Below are 17,500 nucleotides of genomic sequence, written 5' to 3'. Positions count from 1 at the left end.
TCGCCTCCCTGGTGGATAACACCGGAACGGAGGGAGGGAAGGAAGGAGGGAAGGAGGGAAGGAGGGAAGGAGGGAAGAAGGGAAGGAGTTGTAGGGTGAGTGGTGGCGTTGGTTGGTTGTAGTGCAGGCGCGCTCGTATTTTGATACCTTTGATATTCACACAAACAGGAAGTCAATCTGCACTGTGCTGGGGCCCCGATGTTGGCTCCGGGCCTCTGCGAGAGCTTGGTTTCCCGCTAATCCCCCGACATGCCTCTCAGATTCTCAACATGCCACAGATGCCAACGCCCCGCTCGGATAAGATAACAATCACCTCAGGCCGGCAGGCGCGTGGACAATGCCCCCCCCCCCGACATTGCAGTTTTTTCTGCAACCACTATGTCCTCAAAACAAGTCCAACAGCCGGACAAAGATGCGTCCAAAAGCACAAATATGAAGAGAGTAACGCAAAAAAATGGTGCGAAGATCGTGTTTTGGCCGATTTAAAGAATGCGTTTCAGATAGACAGACTGACAGACAGACCGGCGGACGAACATACCCTCTTATAGAGATGCTAGGACGCATCTAAAAAGCAGACTATTTGTGCACACATCAAAACCCATACCGAAAGGCCCGAACAACGCCATAGTGGAAGTTTGCTGGGAATATACTGTATTGCATTACATGTATTATTTCCTTCCCTTTGAGTAAACGCTTTGACAGTCTAATTGCTGTGTAAGCCCCGAGGCCCAACCAGCTCCTGTAAATGCACAGTTCGATCAACAGTGTTGCCAGATTGGGCGGTTTCCCGTGTACGGGAAAAAATGGATTTTGGAGAAAAAAAACAATTTTTGCCCATAGAAATCAATAGAATTGGGCGGGATTTAGTGCTTCCAGGCGGGTTTTGAGATTTTTTTGGGCTGGAAATCATCAGCCTCATCTGGCAACCCTGTCGATCAAACGTTCTGCTAAAACAACATTGGCTTCCATTAATAACACTGACGACTTGGGCCCCTTTTATTCTGCTGCATGTTTCGATGTTATGTTTTATTCAGAGCTCAGGGCTAGCGTTTGCCAGTGTGTGTCAGTGCCAACATTGGAAGCCGAGGCTCTCAGGCAGGTAGGTGGTGCATGGGCACCCTGGCATGGGTACAACTCCGCTATCCAAAGAAAGGCTCCACGTTATTGCACTCAATAATGCATGGCACCAAACATGCATTGGTCTGCATCTCTCTCTCTCTCTCTCTCTCTCTCTCTCTCTCTCTCTTGGAAAAGCCAAAATGGCAATCTGGAAATGTTACAGGCTGGAGCAGGATGGAAAAATAGTGGCACAAACTGACCTGTTTAAGACTCTTGTTGAAGCAAGGATAGTAACTGAGTTCACCTACTTTAAGGTCACAGCTGATGTTACTTTGTTTGAAAAAAAATGGTGTTTAGATAAGGGACTTTGGTCAATCTGTAATGGTGGTAAGCTTAATTTTAGGTGGTAATAATCCGAGGTACGGGGGGTGATGGGGGGGAATGGGGAAGGAGAGGTCTACTCCCTTTTATGGTGAATGGAAGGATCAACATGCATGTAATGTAAAGTACATTTTTTAAGTGGTGACAATGGTTCACAATAAAGGAGTGTTGAAGGTCTCTCTCTCTCTCTCTCTCTCTCTCTCTCTCTCTCACGCATGCACACACTCACGCATGCATACACGCGAGCATATGAGCACGCACCCACACACACACGCACATACACACAGACACACAAACCAACACAAACACACGCACGCACGCACGCACACACGCACGCACGCACGCACGCACGCACGCACGCACGCACGCACGCACGCACACACACACACACACACACACACACACACACACACACACACACACACACACACACCACTCTCCCCAGCTCCTCATGACAGTGTAACTGCAGAAATCGCGCAGACCAGTACTTGCACTTCCACAGTAAACCACACACTCCTTAGTAGTCCCTAGAAACTGTTTCCCCAGCCAAAAAGTATACAGTAAAAAAAAAATCAACAAACAGCAACAACAACAAAAAGAAGCCAAGCCCCGGACGCTGTGTGCAGCGCTGTGCTGAACACCACGTGTCCGTGTACGCCGACACAGGTGCTGCTAACCATCTGGATGGAGTGGGCGGGCAACTTGCCTCAGCAGCCTCAGTAGCCGTGCGCAGTGGCAGGCAGGCAGGCAGGCAGGCAGGCAGGCAGGCAGGGTGGACGTCGTGACGGTTGTGTTTACTTGCATCACACTGGATAGATACAGCACTGCGCTGCTTGCAGTACTGTGGGGTAGCTGAGGGAGGAAAGTTGCGAGTCACCTACTGTGCCTACTTTTATTTTTTTGTCTCTAGGTATTTGGAGCTAAAGTGAATACAATCTCCATATATCTGCATAAAAGTTATGCAGGGAAGTAGGGTGTATGAATCATGTTTTTAAAAAAAATAATTAATAATATATTATGTTGATATTAATCACGAACTTTCCTGCACAAGGAGGAAATCCAGAAAATATCCAGGGATCTTTGAGGTGACCGTTGCACGTATGCAAATACCTATCATTGCAAACTCTCATATATAACAGAATGAAAACAGCACCTGTATGAAAAAAAAATGGCTACAGTCATCTGTGTAGAGATACCTGGCATGCCTTTCTCTGCCAGGGCTCACACCAGCGGCCCCACGTTCTTTATGCACGCTTAAGTCTTCTATAGAATCCATAACAATCGGCCCGCAGCCGCTCATCTCTTTCAGCGCCTAAGTGTTCATTGTTCGGTTCATTGTTCTCTATATCGAGAGAGGGAGGGAGGCCGGGCTGGGGGCCCCGGGGGTGAAACACAATGTTGCAACACAATGGTGGTTGGCTCTGATTGCAGTGCAGTGGGCCCTCCGGAGTCACATGTGGCTGTGCTATCTGATCGGGGACGATCAGGAGAGAGATCAGGAGATGGTGGTCTGCAGGGCTGGACAGGTAATCTGGCATTCAGGTCATTTTCCCGGTGGGCCGACAGACAGTCATCAGGAGCCCATAGTTTTTGTTTGTTTGTTTCAAATTTTCCCTTAGTGACAGGCCCACAATTTAGATGGGGCAGCCAATAGGTAGCCAGGCCGTGCCCTCCTAGTGGCGCAACAGCTTCAGTGTTGCTACCAGGTCAAGAGTCAATGCAAGTACTTTCTGAGTTCCCGCAAATACGGGAACTCCTCCCACTTTGTTGGGAAGCAAACAATCATTAGCAAACCAAGGGAGGCCATTTGGGAAATGCTGTTTGGGAAATGTTAATTGTTATGCTCTTGGTCAGACCAAGTCTCAAAGAGTCGATGTCGAAAGTCGATGATAATCAGGCTAGCCAATTGGTGCATTGATATACAGTGGACTGAGCCTAAGCCCCTGCTAACTGTAGTATGACGGTGGGGTTGACGGGCTAGTCTATGCCAAATACGACCAGGCCGGTTTGTGTCTCAGCCCAGCCCTGGTGGTCTGGAGCAGCTCACAGCCACTTCACTGACAGCTTTGGACAGACCCGAAACCAAGCCACAGGAAAGCTCAACGCCAATGCTGCCCCCCTGCTCCTCTCCCTGGGCCCGGGAAAACTGACCCATTTTGTACCTCCCCGTGTCGGCTTGCCTGCACCTGCAGAGCCATAGTCCACAGTACCAGAGATTCTTTAAGTATAGAGATATGCCAATGTAATAGGTTGCTGTGGGCACCTAACATGACCAGGTTCCGGTCTGCCTAAAGGGGCGTGTCATAATACTCCTAGCATTGAATAGAACAGTCCTTAGGTCTGCCTAGGTCTGCCTAAAGGGGGACCCCCCCCCACTCCCCCTTGCAATAATAGAGCCCGGAAACAATGGGCCAATGGAACCTCTCTCTCTCTACTCTCTCTGCCAGGTCTCTTAGCCTCAGGGTCTCTATATGCAAATTAAATGGAGATGGAGACAGGAAACCACTGGGAGAAAGAGATGGAGAGAGGTTGGGAAATGAACCAGGCCAGATTCGAACCTGGGTCCCCAATGTTGCCCGTATACGTTATGGTCTGCAATCAATGCGTCACAGTTACCGCCTAAAGCACCAGCGCTTGAAAGGAATAGGGACATTTCAACAGTGTGAGGTATGACATGATAAAATAAACTGATTTTACTTTCACCCAATTCATACCGCATAACATGAATATGAATCACTTCATGAGTCACTTACAGTCAGATATTATGCCAGATAGCAACCCACAAAAGCAGCATGAATCCCTAAATAAATTAATCTTACACACTCCACCTGACTGCAGTCAAGCAACTGCAGTCTACATGCAAAGGTGCAATGCAATGAACATTACACACATCAAGTCTATAATGTCGTCCATGACATCAACACACAGGGGGGGTCTCATTAGCCCCTCTACACCAGTGCCACCACACATCCCTGGAGACAAAACAGTCTTTCATTCATGGACGAAACAAGAACCTTGCACTCCTAGAGCCAAACTTACCTTTATTTTCTCGGCCAGTGGCAGTATTTTTTTTTCGGGATATGTGAGGCAGATTTCACCTTAGCCGCTGTGATGGTGTCAGTATGCGCTGTGCAACAGACAGCTACCTCAAGCAAGGCTTGGCAAGAGGAGCAGGCCATACACACACACACACACACACACACACACACACACACACACACACACACACACACACACACACACACACACACACACACACACACACACACACTGTGTGCACCCCCCATCCCCCCTCCACACTGCATCACATCACATCACACCACACCACACCAACACCCCCCCCCCCAACAAAAGCCCTATTTGTGGCCCTGCATTGTGAGCGATGTTGTTTGTCCAGAAAAATGCAAACTGAGGCATTCCGCAGCTTTGCAACTGTATTCACGGATCAGCGTTCAAACGTGCAACCGTTCACTCAGGCATCTCACTGCTGGACAAAGCCAGAGGTGTCCGGAGGTGTTTCGAAACAAAACATCTGCCTGTTTCGAAACAAAACATCTGCCCCATATGTCACCGAAGCCACTCTAGTAGCACTGGTAGAAAGGTGGATCAACTTCTCAGTAAGGTCACCTGTGCTAGACAGGTTTTTTTTTAATGTCTGAATCTGGACTGACATCTCTGGGCAAAGCCAGATGATCGCTCACAAGTATGCCGAAAGAAGAATAGAGCAGGAATAAACAGTTAGGACATTGCTGCCTCTCGCATCATGACGAGGTCACCGTCTTGAAATGCTGGATGTCAAAGTTGTTTGGAGGACACGGAAAAGAGAGAGAACCTCCGTAGGGAGAGGCTTTTTCAGGGCTCACGTAAGAAAAAAAAACCCACACGAAACGAATGCAATAAACACTTACCTGAACTCTTCTGAACTACTATCAGTATCGGACCTGCGGATCAAAGTGCCAAACAGGTGTAAGACATGCAGTCCTCTCATGTCTACTTTATGAGGCCCCACACTGTATTTAAGTGTGACGGAAATTTCCCAACGTGCCCGTGAAAGACTATTACATACACAGCACAGCCAAAATGAACTTTGCTGTGAAGCTAAGCCTTTATTTTTTCTGAGGGGTCAGAACTGAGGGACAAATACAATGTTTTACATCCAGAGTTAAAATAATTGAGGTTTTTCTTCAGGGGTCAAACTATTCTGTCCATTTCCGTGTGAATAACAGCCTCCAGAGGAAAGTGACATCAAAGGCGTTTGCAATGTCATATCTCAACACAAACACGTGCGAGTCATTTCTGTGCCGTGTTGGTATTTAACCGAGGCCCTTGCATGTCTACATCACTGCCGCAGTGGCGCATTCCTTGGGAAACCCACAAACAGAAAGAAACAAAACTGTTTCTTTACTGTTATTTGTGTGATGTGTGTTGTAGTATGTTTTGCCTATTACCTGTATTTCAATTATTGTGCTATCCTTGAGTACCATGAAAGACACGTCAGTTAAAATGCTGTAGTATTATTTTAATTATTTGTTTACCTCTCCTCCCGGATGAATGGAGTCAGGAAGCGGGTGGTGTCGTCGTCATGGCTACTCTGCTGGCTGCTCTGCTGGCTGCTGGGCTGGCTGCTGGAAGAAAAGGGCCAGAGATGAGTGGCTGTCAATCATCCAGGCACCTCACTTTGACTGACATGTCAAGCCAGACATATATCCATGATAGTATTTATAAACCTCTTTGTAACCTCTTGGCGCCCTTAGGGAACTAGCTGTTAACACAAGCCCTGTTACGATATCATTGTACATAGGATGATACAAAGGCATGCTACAGTCAGAACAAGCAGACACATAGAGTGTGACTCACAGCTAATCCACAAGAGGGCAGTGTAGGATACACACTGAACAGACTGCACGTTTCCCCACATTCAGTGGCCCTTGTAATGACAACAGCAAAAAAAAAAAAACCTGAGCATATGACTGAGAGATTATATGGTCTATATGTTTTCTATTGGTGTAAATTTTTCTTTATTCCATTTACTCCCCAGACATTTCCAAGCAATGATACCAGTATCTTTATGAATTTTATCAAGGGTTTATGAAATCTGTCACAGTCCTGAGGCAAACCGTATATGGGACATGTTTGAGTGGCACTGATATGAGGCCTACAGTACTTCTCATTGGAGCTTGTGGCCAGGGAAGCTGACAAGTGGGGACAAAGGGGTCAGTTGTGCTGGGCCCAGGGAGATTGGGGGCCCATAATTGGGTCCTCCTTACTTTGAATGTGTTGGTTGAGGGGCCCTTTCAGAGGACTCTGTCCTGGGACCAGCCAAAGCAGTCAGGGGCCCTGCTTGTGGCTTTCGGGGAATGCCAGCTATGCCTGGGTCTAATAGCCACGCCAAGGGCTGCGGTAATGAGGTACAACAGGTGGATTAAGCCTCATAGCTACACAGCTGACCGCTCAAAAAAACCCTGCACAACGGATTATTCATCCAGAAAAAAGAGAGATTGACATTGTTTACAAATTAGGTTAAATAGCCGCAATCTAACACTGTGCGGTCCGGTTCTCGATTCTGATTGGCTGATAGCCGTGGTCAGTCAATTGAGCGTAAACCTACACCTTCCAACTGAAGATTCTATGCGCGTCTAAGTTAGACCAAGCGCACCTACGTCGGTGATGAGAATATGCTGCAGTTGAGGTAGGGAGTCTGCAAGAAGAGCACATCTTTGCACCATCTGTGGTTGGGGTATCAGTGTGATTGCAAAGACATTTCATTCCTGTGATGTTTATCGCCCCTTGCTGAGTTTCTGTAGCGAAGTGTGTGTCTGGCAGCGTGACGACGCACAACGACGCATGCACGGTGAGTAATGTTGCCCGGGTAACCACAATCACTTCCTCAACTTGTCGCGGATCAAATTAATTGTTATTAAAGCGTTTTGAAAGAAATTTGGTCAGCAATTAAGTGTAACAGTGTTAGATAAGCAATAAGCCACTTGAGTACGTGGGTTATGCTCTATTGATAACGGGCAAGGGGACGTTTACGGCACTCCCCTTGGCCGTTATCAATCGAGCATAACCCACGGCCTCTCGTGGCTTATTGCTTAATTTGTAAACACAACTTTTCCTAAATCTGTTCATGGGACAATGTGTGTTTGTGTGTTTGTGTGTGTGTGTGTGTGAGAGAGAGAGAGAGAGAGAGAGAGACAGAGTGTGCATGTGTGTGTCTGTGTGTGTGTGAGTGTGGACGTGCACGCGCGTGTGTGTACGTGTGCATGCATGTGTGCATGTGTGCATGTGTGCGTGCATACGCATGTTGCATCTCTGTGTTGTCCTTGTAATCAGAGGTCCAGTGTGTGCCCAGTGGTGCCAGTTTGCTCGTCCCTAGATTATTACACTTTCGATTTTGTTACCACGTCTTTGACCTTCATATTTATGCATATACTTTCCTGCATATATTTTGTCTCTTACTTCTCCACCTGTTTCTACACATGACAAAAGTCAAAAAGGGGAATAGTTAAACCCAAACCCAAAACAACACTCAAATTTACAGTAGTCCACACACAGTCTAAACATTAGGCGCCCAATGCAGAGCTAGGATGCGTAAAAAAGCCTGTTACTGACCTTGAAAAAAAAGTAGGACACTTGAATAGCTGTATGGGCACTTTATGAATATGCTACTTTTTCCGCGGAAGGAATATCTGATTTCAAAGCACCATGTCATCAAGTCTATACATAGTCCACAGTGCAGTGCACGTGTTCTTTGAACAAAATGGAACCGTGATCAGTGAAACAATGGACCATCATGTGTCTGTAAAGACTGTAACCAAGGGTTAACTCATTGATACCTAAAGCATGTGCAAAAAAGGCTGAAGCCTTAGCCCTTTTCACTCTAAGAAAAGTTGTCCTCAGCCAATAAAAACAGAAATATCTCAGCCTCTAAAGCACATAAAAACATGCAATAAGTTGCATTTAAACGCTAAGACCCTCATCTTGCACTAGAATGTTTTCATTCAGCTCTAACATACCAACAGTGTAATAAAATTGTCTAACATCTCATGAGCCTGAATGTTGTGTCATGCAGCTCAAGGCGCTAGGGCCAATGTTGCGCAAGGCCTAATAAAAATAATAGTTTGGTTCCGGTTGGTTGTCAGGTTTGGTCATGGGTCGGTCGAATTTTTTTTTTTTCAATTTTTTTTTATGTCCGACCCCCCAACCCCCCACATATGCGCTAGATTTCGTCATAAACGTTGTTGAACAATGCCAAGGACGATAGGAGTGACTCGAGGCCTGCTGCTACAATGAAATATAAGCATTAGCCTAATAATGAGCCAAGATGCTGACCGTCACCGAAATGAGGATATGATCATACATAGCCTACCGTTTCTGGCAATAGCCAACTTGTCTAGCTGCCAGTTGCCTGACACTGCTATTTTAGCTCCTGTAGGCTATGTCCCGTTTTTATATATATTATTCCTTTCCATCATCGGTTGTAGACATTTTCCTTGGGATGAAGGTTCTGGCTTGGAAACATTCTATTTCCACACTTATTTTTGTTTTATGTGAGGATGTAGACGACTGAGGCGATATGAATGGTTTAATGAAAGGTAATTGAGGGGCAACATCGTCATTGCCATTAAGTCATTATTGTAGGCAACTGAAGTAGTCCTAGGTCTTCATCGAACAGTCGTAGGCTATTTGTGGCGACATCATCGTTAATTTCTATTTCATTATTTGGAGGAGGTGCGGAGAATGAGACAGTGACAGGCGCCCTGCTGTTGCGCGATGGTGGAGGGTAAGCGGAGAGAGAGCGAGAACATAACGGGCTCAGGCCAAAGGACTTCTTGGTTAACAAGGCCTTGTGGTAAAAGAAAGAATGAAGGAAAACTTGGGCAAAACATTTCCCTTCTCTCATATTAACTTATTTTACAATTACAAGTAGCCTTGGTAGCCTACAGTGCTACTTTAGGATTGCTGTAACGAGTTCATCTAGTCGAACATGCAGCGTGACTGAATGGAAGCCCTTTTCTAATACAACAAGACAATATCAATACATTAAAAAATCGTGGATACTCCTAATGCTTTCTGTGTGTTGCATTTCGAGGCGGGTGGTCAGGCTGTGTCCTTGTCCGGCGTTGAGGTAAAGCGATTGACTTATCATTTGACAGGCCTTTTCGTCAGGTTCCCAAACTACATCGTAGGCCTATCTGCAAGAACGCTGTGAGGCAAGTTGTTTAAAACTTACGAGCTACAACGACTACGAATTAGCATGCTGTAGCATAATAATTAGCCCGCAACGTGACCGAGGTGCGCAACTCTGCAGTGATATTTGGGGTTTTCTAATATCAAGCTGGGCGGCACTTGTGGCGCACGCACGTGTGTTGCTTCTATGTGGATGCAGTAACTTGCAGGCAGGTAGAAAGTGAGAGATGGCGAGTTATGGGAATGAAGAAACGTGTTGTGTCTTGTCTATATGAACAACACTCCACAAAACATCGATATATTTTTTTGAGGATTCCAAAAACTCAAAAAAAATGTTTTGGGTCGCACAAAAAATGATAGGGTCGGTCGGCAACCGGAACCAAAACATTAATTTTGTTAGGCCCAACACAACATCCAGCATCAAAGGGTTAAGTACAGAGGTCAAGGGCATCGCACCTCTGTAAAGCTCAGCATGCAAGTATTAGCTTTATACCAGAAAGATGCAGCACAAAGTGATGGTTTCTGAGCTTGGGGCAGGTATCAGTCATGACTAACTGTGGTGCCTACCGCTGTTCTTTTCTTTTCATCTCCCTCTTTGTAGTACACTTGGAATAGGTTTTTAGACATTTGGACCACGACTGGTCACTTTTCTTAAAAAGGCACTCCAGCCTCTATTACAGGTTCTTTTTTTTTTAAATATATTTTTTAGGGGCTTTTATGCCTTTATTTTGACAGGACAGTTGAAGATGGTGACAGGAAGCGAATGGGACAGAGAGACAGGGGAGGATCGGGAAATGACCCCAGCCGGACTCGAACCAGGGTCCCCGTGGGTAGGCATACAAGCCCAAATGTGGGGGGCTTAGCGCGCTGCGCCACAGCGCCCCCTCTATTCCGGGTTCTTGACCAACTTGACATGACTACAACCCCATCCATCGATACATCCTGTGTCAGGCTTTTGTGCCGCAGTCTGAAAGCAGTATGGAGCACTTCAGCACATTTTGCAATAGCAGTTTGCTCCCATGCAATTGCGTGTGTGTGTGTGTGTGTGTGTGTGTGTGTGTGTGTGTGAGTGTGTGTGTGTGTGTCTGTGCACCTGTTTGTGTGTCCACACTTCTATACATATATATATGCAAATTCTAAGTCATTCATTTTGCTAGTGTTTCGCTATCATTATGCTGTGAATGATGTGAAATGGTGAACGTAGAATACAAAATAAACTTCATTGTGAAATGTAAAGGATGTGTGTGTGTGTGTGTGTGTGTGTGTGTGTGTGTGTGTGTGTGTGTGTGTGTGTGTGTGTGTGTGTGTGTGTGTGTGTGTGCGTGTCACAACAAGACCAACGCTCTCACTCACACCTCACCCCCACCTCACAGCTACTGTCTGGGTGCGTAACAACTTAAGTTTGGAGATGACTCATTCACACTGTATGAACTATAACACAATAACAGCACAGACCAATGCTAAATTATTAAAGTCCTTTTGAAAGCCCTGCAGTGAGTTTTCTAGAAAGCCATGTGCCTTGCTTCTTAACATGACATGACATGCTTCCTGACATTCTCATTAAACATAGATGATATCGCAGGCCACCTTCACATGTACCCTGGGATAGAAGGACAATTTTATGCATGCGTGTCCTTTAAACTATCTTCATTTCCAAATAATTGAATTCACATCTGATATGTATGGCTGCCAGAGGTGTAATTGAGGTGAAATGGGTGTTAGAGAAATGGAAAAAAAATGATTGTGCACCTAGGAAGAGTAGGCTACTGTACCAGCGGGAGAAGAGACTCCTGCATTCTTCAAGTCTATGACAAACCTTATTCTAACATTAGAGCAACTCTGGCCAACATCCTACATGTACCTTTAAAGGGACACTGGGCAGGAAATGGTCAAAAGGGGTACTGCAACTATGCTGCCCATTGAAACTGGGCTGCCTATTGCCAAATTTAATCTTTACATGAAAGTGTACCAAGTAATAAACAAATATTTTCTAGTATGGTCCAAGTAGAGTCATTTTTGCAATTGCTATTTTTGGATATTCAAAATGGCCTACCATGGAGAAGATCCCCCTTTTCATGTATGAAAAGTGCAATTTTTCCAGTCATAATGAATACTTCGAATTTGATGGTGGTGGTAAGTATTCATGAAAAAGGTAACATTAGTGAATGGGTAGCATGAATTCTGGAAATAAACAACTAAAAATCTCACACAGTGTCCCTTTAAAGGAGATATCCTGCCAAATTCAACATTCAGTGGTATTGCTGACTCTACTCTTGACTAGTCAGTACTGACAATGCAAAACAATGTATGCATAACACAGCTGAACACACGGAGGCCACGATTTCCAGAGAAATACGTAGATTCGCCTTTTAGTCCGTATATGACCGTGCCCACACATACATACACACTTCACATGCATTCACACACAAATACACACTTCCCACGCATGCACACACACTTAGACACGTCCCCTCACAGAATGTCATGTCAAGTCAAGTCAAGTCAAAGTTAATTTATAATTTAAAACAACAAAAGCAGCTGACCAAAGTGCTAACAGGAAGGCCTAAATAAAAAGGACTTGAGGAACATGAAACAACACAAACAATATGACTTGAAGACATATGGGATACAGTATAGCTAAACTAATAAGCTAAGAGAAGTCAATCTAAATGAAAAAATAGATACACTATGGTAAAGTATAAATAAACTAATGATATAAAAGAAATCAACAGGAATGTCAATACATAAGAAGGATAAGAAGGGTGGGTTAAAACAAGAAATAGATGAGGTTAAAAGACAAAAACTAAGATCATGCAGAAATAAAAGCCCGGGCATAAAGATGTTTTTCAGATCCGTTTTAAAAACAACTAAGGAGGGAACCAGGCGGATATGAAGAGGGAGCTCATTCCACAGTTTAGGGCTAACAACTGCAAATGTCATGTGACACGTCACGTCACATCGCGACTCATCACAAGAAAGTTGTACTGCGTTACGTAACACCACCATACGTTACGACTTACACGTCACTGCACGTTCAGAATGGACGGCTGGCAAGACAAGTCCAAGGCTAACCACCCGCTCCGCCCACCCCACCACACACAAAGGGTGCATTCCAATATGCACACTCCCGTCCTCCACTTGTGCTTGTGGCCTCACATTATGCTGACGCCACCACCTCCAGGGAGAAAACAATAAAGTTTCCCCACTGTCAGCCTAGCCACAACAATTTCTGGGTGACTGTTCACTGTTCACCATCCTGACTGTAAATGAGGAAATGACATTAGAATTTTGCTTTTGCAAGATATTGAATTCATTTTCTGTCGTCAGTGACGTCATCACGAGTTCACAAGCAGGCAAGTGAGCAAAGGAAGATGGAAGTGAGCATATTGGAATCCACCCACAGATACACATTCATCCTCTCACACACACCCAACTCTCTGCACTCACCAACTAAAGGCACAGTATCAATTAGGGGTCTGATTCTGGTCTCTGAAGGGCGTCTTCGGGCATGTCCAATAACAGCATCAGACAAATAATCTCTCAGTCGCTTGCGGTACTTTGATAGCTCTCTGGGGCCTACTGCTCTGCTCTGGTCTCATCCATTAGTAACACATTGGAAATCAAACTGAGATGACTTCACTGGAGACTGCTTGTATCATTTCAGAAGAGAATTGGGGGGGAGGGGGGGATATCGTGTTTGAAATATTAAACCATACCAAGTGTGAGATGTTTGCTCATGGAAACAGAAAAATACAATAAATACACACACACACACACACACACACACACACACACACACACACACACACACACACACACACACACACACACACACACACACACACACACACACTTTCTCTCACAGACGCTCACACAAACCCACCCATTGACTCACATAGACAGAAACATACTCTCACATAGACAGAGCATAGGCTGTGATGGTAACCCCAAAAATAGCACACCACACAGCTTTCTGTTATCAGAGGCAGGCAGACTGCATAGAACCCAGACCAGGCTGCCAGCTTGAAAATGCAACACTGGGATGAGTTTACAGTGCACAAACACACACACAAACATACACACACACACACACACACACACACACACACACACACACACACACACACAGACGCACGCACACACATATACAGACACACGCGCGCACGCGCACACACACACACACACACACACACACACACACACACAGACGCACACACGCACACACACACACACACACACACACACACACACACACACACACACACACACCCTACTATAGCTGAGAATTGGGGGAGTGTGTGTGTGAGTGAGGTGTGAGTGAGACCGTTGGTCTTGTTGTGACACACAAATGTACACACACACACACACACACGCACACACACACACACGCACACACACACACACACACACACACACACACACACACACACACACACACACACACACACAGGGGCGTAGCACCAAATTTGGGGCCCTAGGAACAACTTCTTTCATGGGCCCCCCTACTCACACCCACTCCAGACCCCCCCCCCGCGCGAATGCGCGACTAATATTGTCATCCTCCTTGCCTTCCTCAGAAAACCCCTCTAGGCCTATGCTTTCCTCCCCTTCACTTGAATCATCCTCATTTTCAATCATATGATAGCCTATCACAGAACAGACATAATGTCCTTATTTTTCACATCACCAGTTGTGAAAAGTCTGCTATCATATTCATAGAGATGACTTTTAATCACTTCATCACTATGGTGTGAGGGGGAGGAGAGAGACTGGTAAATCTCTCTTCACAATGCATTTAGCCTAATATTTCGTGCACTAAGGAGACATGAGACATTGATATAGAACTGAACTTTCTTCAATATGCATCACTGAACAGAAACACACGCGCTCGCGCACACATTCATTCACTTGCACTGGCCCGCTGCACGCACCCGCACGTCATTTGTCCGTTAATTGTTTATTTGGGAGAGCAAGGAATAGAGAATCAGCTGTGATTTACTGGCAGAAGCTTACTATGGAATGTCGCTTAAAATAGGCTGGAACAAAAGTATCGCTGTTTAGATTTGATGCCGTTATTCTCAACCTTTTAAAGTCAGGGCACCCCGAACCTAGTCACATCATTATTTATTAGGCTACTGCATAGGCTATAGTTTCAGATTTAAATTGGCCAGTAACTATTTCACAGTAGCCTACCTTAAATAGGGTAATTGTCATGAGCACTCAATGCAGATAGGCTACCTGCTCAGCACGGAGGTAGGTAGGCTACTCTGCCTATCTTTTGTATTGCGCTTTGCGCAGATTAGAATGGCGTCAGCAGCATTCAAAACGCAGACTGGTGCCCCGTCAAAATCTCGTCATTAATTTACCACACTTCAGCTACAACGGACGTTGTCAGATGGCCAGGGAAAGTAACCAGAGATTTCCTATTGAGAGTGTTGAGACCGCAAAATGAAAGCAGAATGACGGTTCAGGACTGACAGCTCGCACCGCCACCTTGACATTGCCAACTGATGAACGTGACGTTGATTAATATCGTTATGAGGACATAATCAATCTGCAAATGTGATGCACCCGATTGAGAAACTGCTTTTCCTCAACATTAGGATATTAGCATCTGCTGTGACAGGGGGCATCTTCACGTTTGTGACATTTTCTTGATTCATTTTACAAATTAGCTTTGCTATTTGGATATTTGAACCAACCTCGACCGGTAACACTTTATAATAAGTACCCCTTTTTAGGCATTACTTAAGGGTTAGTTAAGCCTTATTTTACCATTAGTTAACCCTTAGTGAATCACGAGTTAATCATTATGTAAGTATTATTTCTCATTTCCTAACTATTATCTACTACCGTTAGTAAATGGTTAGTGTGTGCTGATATAACGATTCGCTAAGCAAAGTTAAGCCTTAAATAAGCCTTATTTTAACAATAGTTAACCCTTAGTAAATAACGAGTTAGTCGTTATGTATGTGTTATTCCTCATTTCTTAACTATTATCTACTACCATTAGTAAATGGTTAGTGTGTGCTGATGTAACGGTTCGCTAAGCAAAGTTAAACCTTAGTTAAGCCTTATTTTTAACATTAATTAACCCTTAGTGAATCACGAGTAAGTCGTTATTATTTAAGTGTTTATTTCTCATTTCTTAACCATTAACTAATACCGTTAGTAAATGGTTAGTGTGTGCTGATGTAACTACTCGCTAAACAAAATTAAGCATTAGTTAACCCTTAGTGAATCACGAGTCAGTCATTATGTATTTCCGTGAAATTATTAAATACTGTTAATTAATCATTTGTCTATGGTGATTTAACTTTCTGATAAGCATTAGTAAACCATCATTAAAATGTCTGATAACCCACCTTTATTTATGAAAAAAACATTATCTCTTTGTTGTCTCCTACCCACCTAACCATTAACAAGTACTATTAGGCATGTATGGTAACGGTTTGTAAACTCTTGCTTTAACATCAGTGAAGTCTTATTTAACCCTTTTGTAATGGTTAGTGTGTGATGACTGGTAGCATGGCAAACAGTAGGCCTAGGCCTAAGTTGAGGCTCATGTGACTGCCCCTCATGGATGTTTCTGGACGTTAACAAATGACTTGTTAAGTGTTGCTTATGCATTATCAAGGAATTACGAACCATTACTTAAGTATATCTGGGGAACTGATCTAAAGTGAAAACCTGTTATGGCTTTACAACACATTAACGAATGACTTGATAAGCATTGCTTATGCATTACCAAGAAGTTTCAACGCATTAATAACGCATATCTGGGGAACTTTTTAAGTGAAAACCTTTCCATACTTTCCAAAACATTAACAAATGACTTGATAAGCATTGCTTATGCACTATCAAGGATGTATAACCCATTACTTAAGTATATCTGGGGAACTGAAAGTGAAAACCTTTCCATGCTTTCCAAAACGTTAACAAATGACTTCTTAAGCATTGCTTATGCATTATCAAGGAGTTAAAACTCATTACTTAACTATATATGGGGAACTGATCTAAAGTGAAAACCTGTTATGGCTTTACCACACATTAACGAATGACTTGATAAGCATTGCTTATGCATTACCAAGAAGTCACAACTCATTACTAACGCATATCTGGGGAACATTTTTAAGTGAAAATCTCACCATGCTTTCCAAAACATTTAACAAATGACTTGATAAGCATTGCTTATGCATTATCAAGGAGTTACAACTCATTTAATTAAGTATATCTGGGGAACTGATCTAAAGTGAAAACCTGTTATGGCTTTACAACACAATAACGAATGACTTGATAAGCATTGCGTAAGCATTATCAAGAAGTTTCAACGCATTAATAACGCATATCTGGGGAACTTTTTCTGTGAAAATCTTTCCATGCTTTCCAAAACATTAACAAATGACTTGATAAACGTTGCTTATGCATTATCAAGGAATTATAACCCATTACTTAAGTATATTTGGGGAACTGATCTAAAGTGAACACATTTCCATGCTTTCCAAAACGTTAACAAATGACTTGATAAGCATTGCTTATGCATTATCGAGAAGTTTCAACGCATTACTAACGCATATCTGGGGAACTTTTTCAGTGAAAATCTTTCCATGCTTTCCAAAACATTAGCAAATGACTTCATAAGCATTGCTGATGCTTTTATCAAGGATTTAAAACCCATTAGGCCTACTTAAGTAGGCCTATATCTGGGGAACTTCTCTGAAGTGAAAACCTTTCCATGCTTTCCAAAACATTAACAAATGACTTGATAAGCATTGCTTATGCATTATCAAGGAGTTACAACTCATTACTTAAGTATATCTGGGGAACTGATCTAAAGTGAAAACCTTTCCATGCTTTACAAAACGTTAAC

General features: G+C 43.9%; 1 protein-coding gene across 1 annotated transcript in view; it reads right to left on the bottom strand.

The window, feature by feature from the left end:
• gramd1bb (GRAM domain containing 1Bb) overlaps positions 1–17,500 on the bottom strand; it is a 155,649-nt gene that overhangs the window by 123,265 nt on the left and 14,884 nt on the right. The window contains exon 2 of the mRNA XM_063205526.1: positions 5,976–6,065. Coding sequence (XP_063061596.1) covers positions 5,976–6,065 — 90 coding nt within the window. The remainder of the gene's footprint in view (positions 1–5,975; positions 6,066–17,500) is intronic.

The sequence above is a fragment of the Engraulis encrasicolus genome, chromosome 8 (assembly GCF_034702125.1).
Source record: "Engraulis encrasicolus isolate BLACKSEA-1 chromosome 8, IST_EnEncr_1.0, whole genome shotgun sequence".
In the NCBI taxonomy this organism is placed as follows: Eukaryota; Metazoa; Chordata; class Actinopteri; order Clupeiformes; family Engraulidae; genus Engraulis; species Engraulis encrasicolus.
Note: the sequence above shows the minus strand (reverse complement) of the source record. Positions and strands in the feature narration are given on the sequence as shown.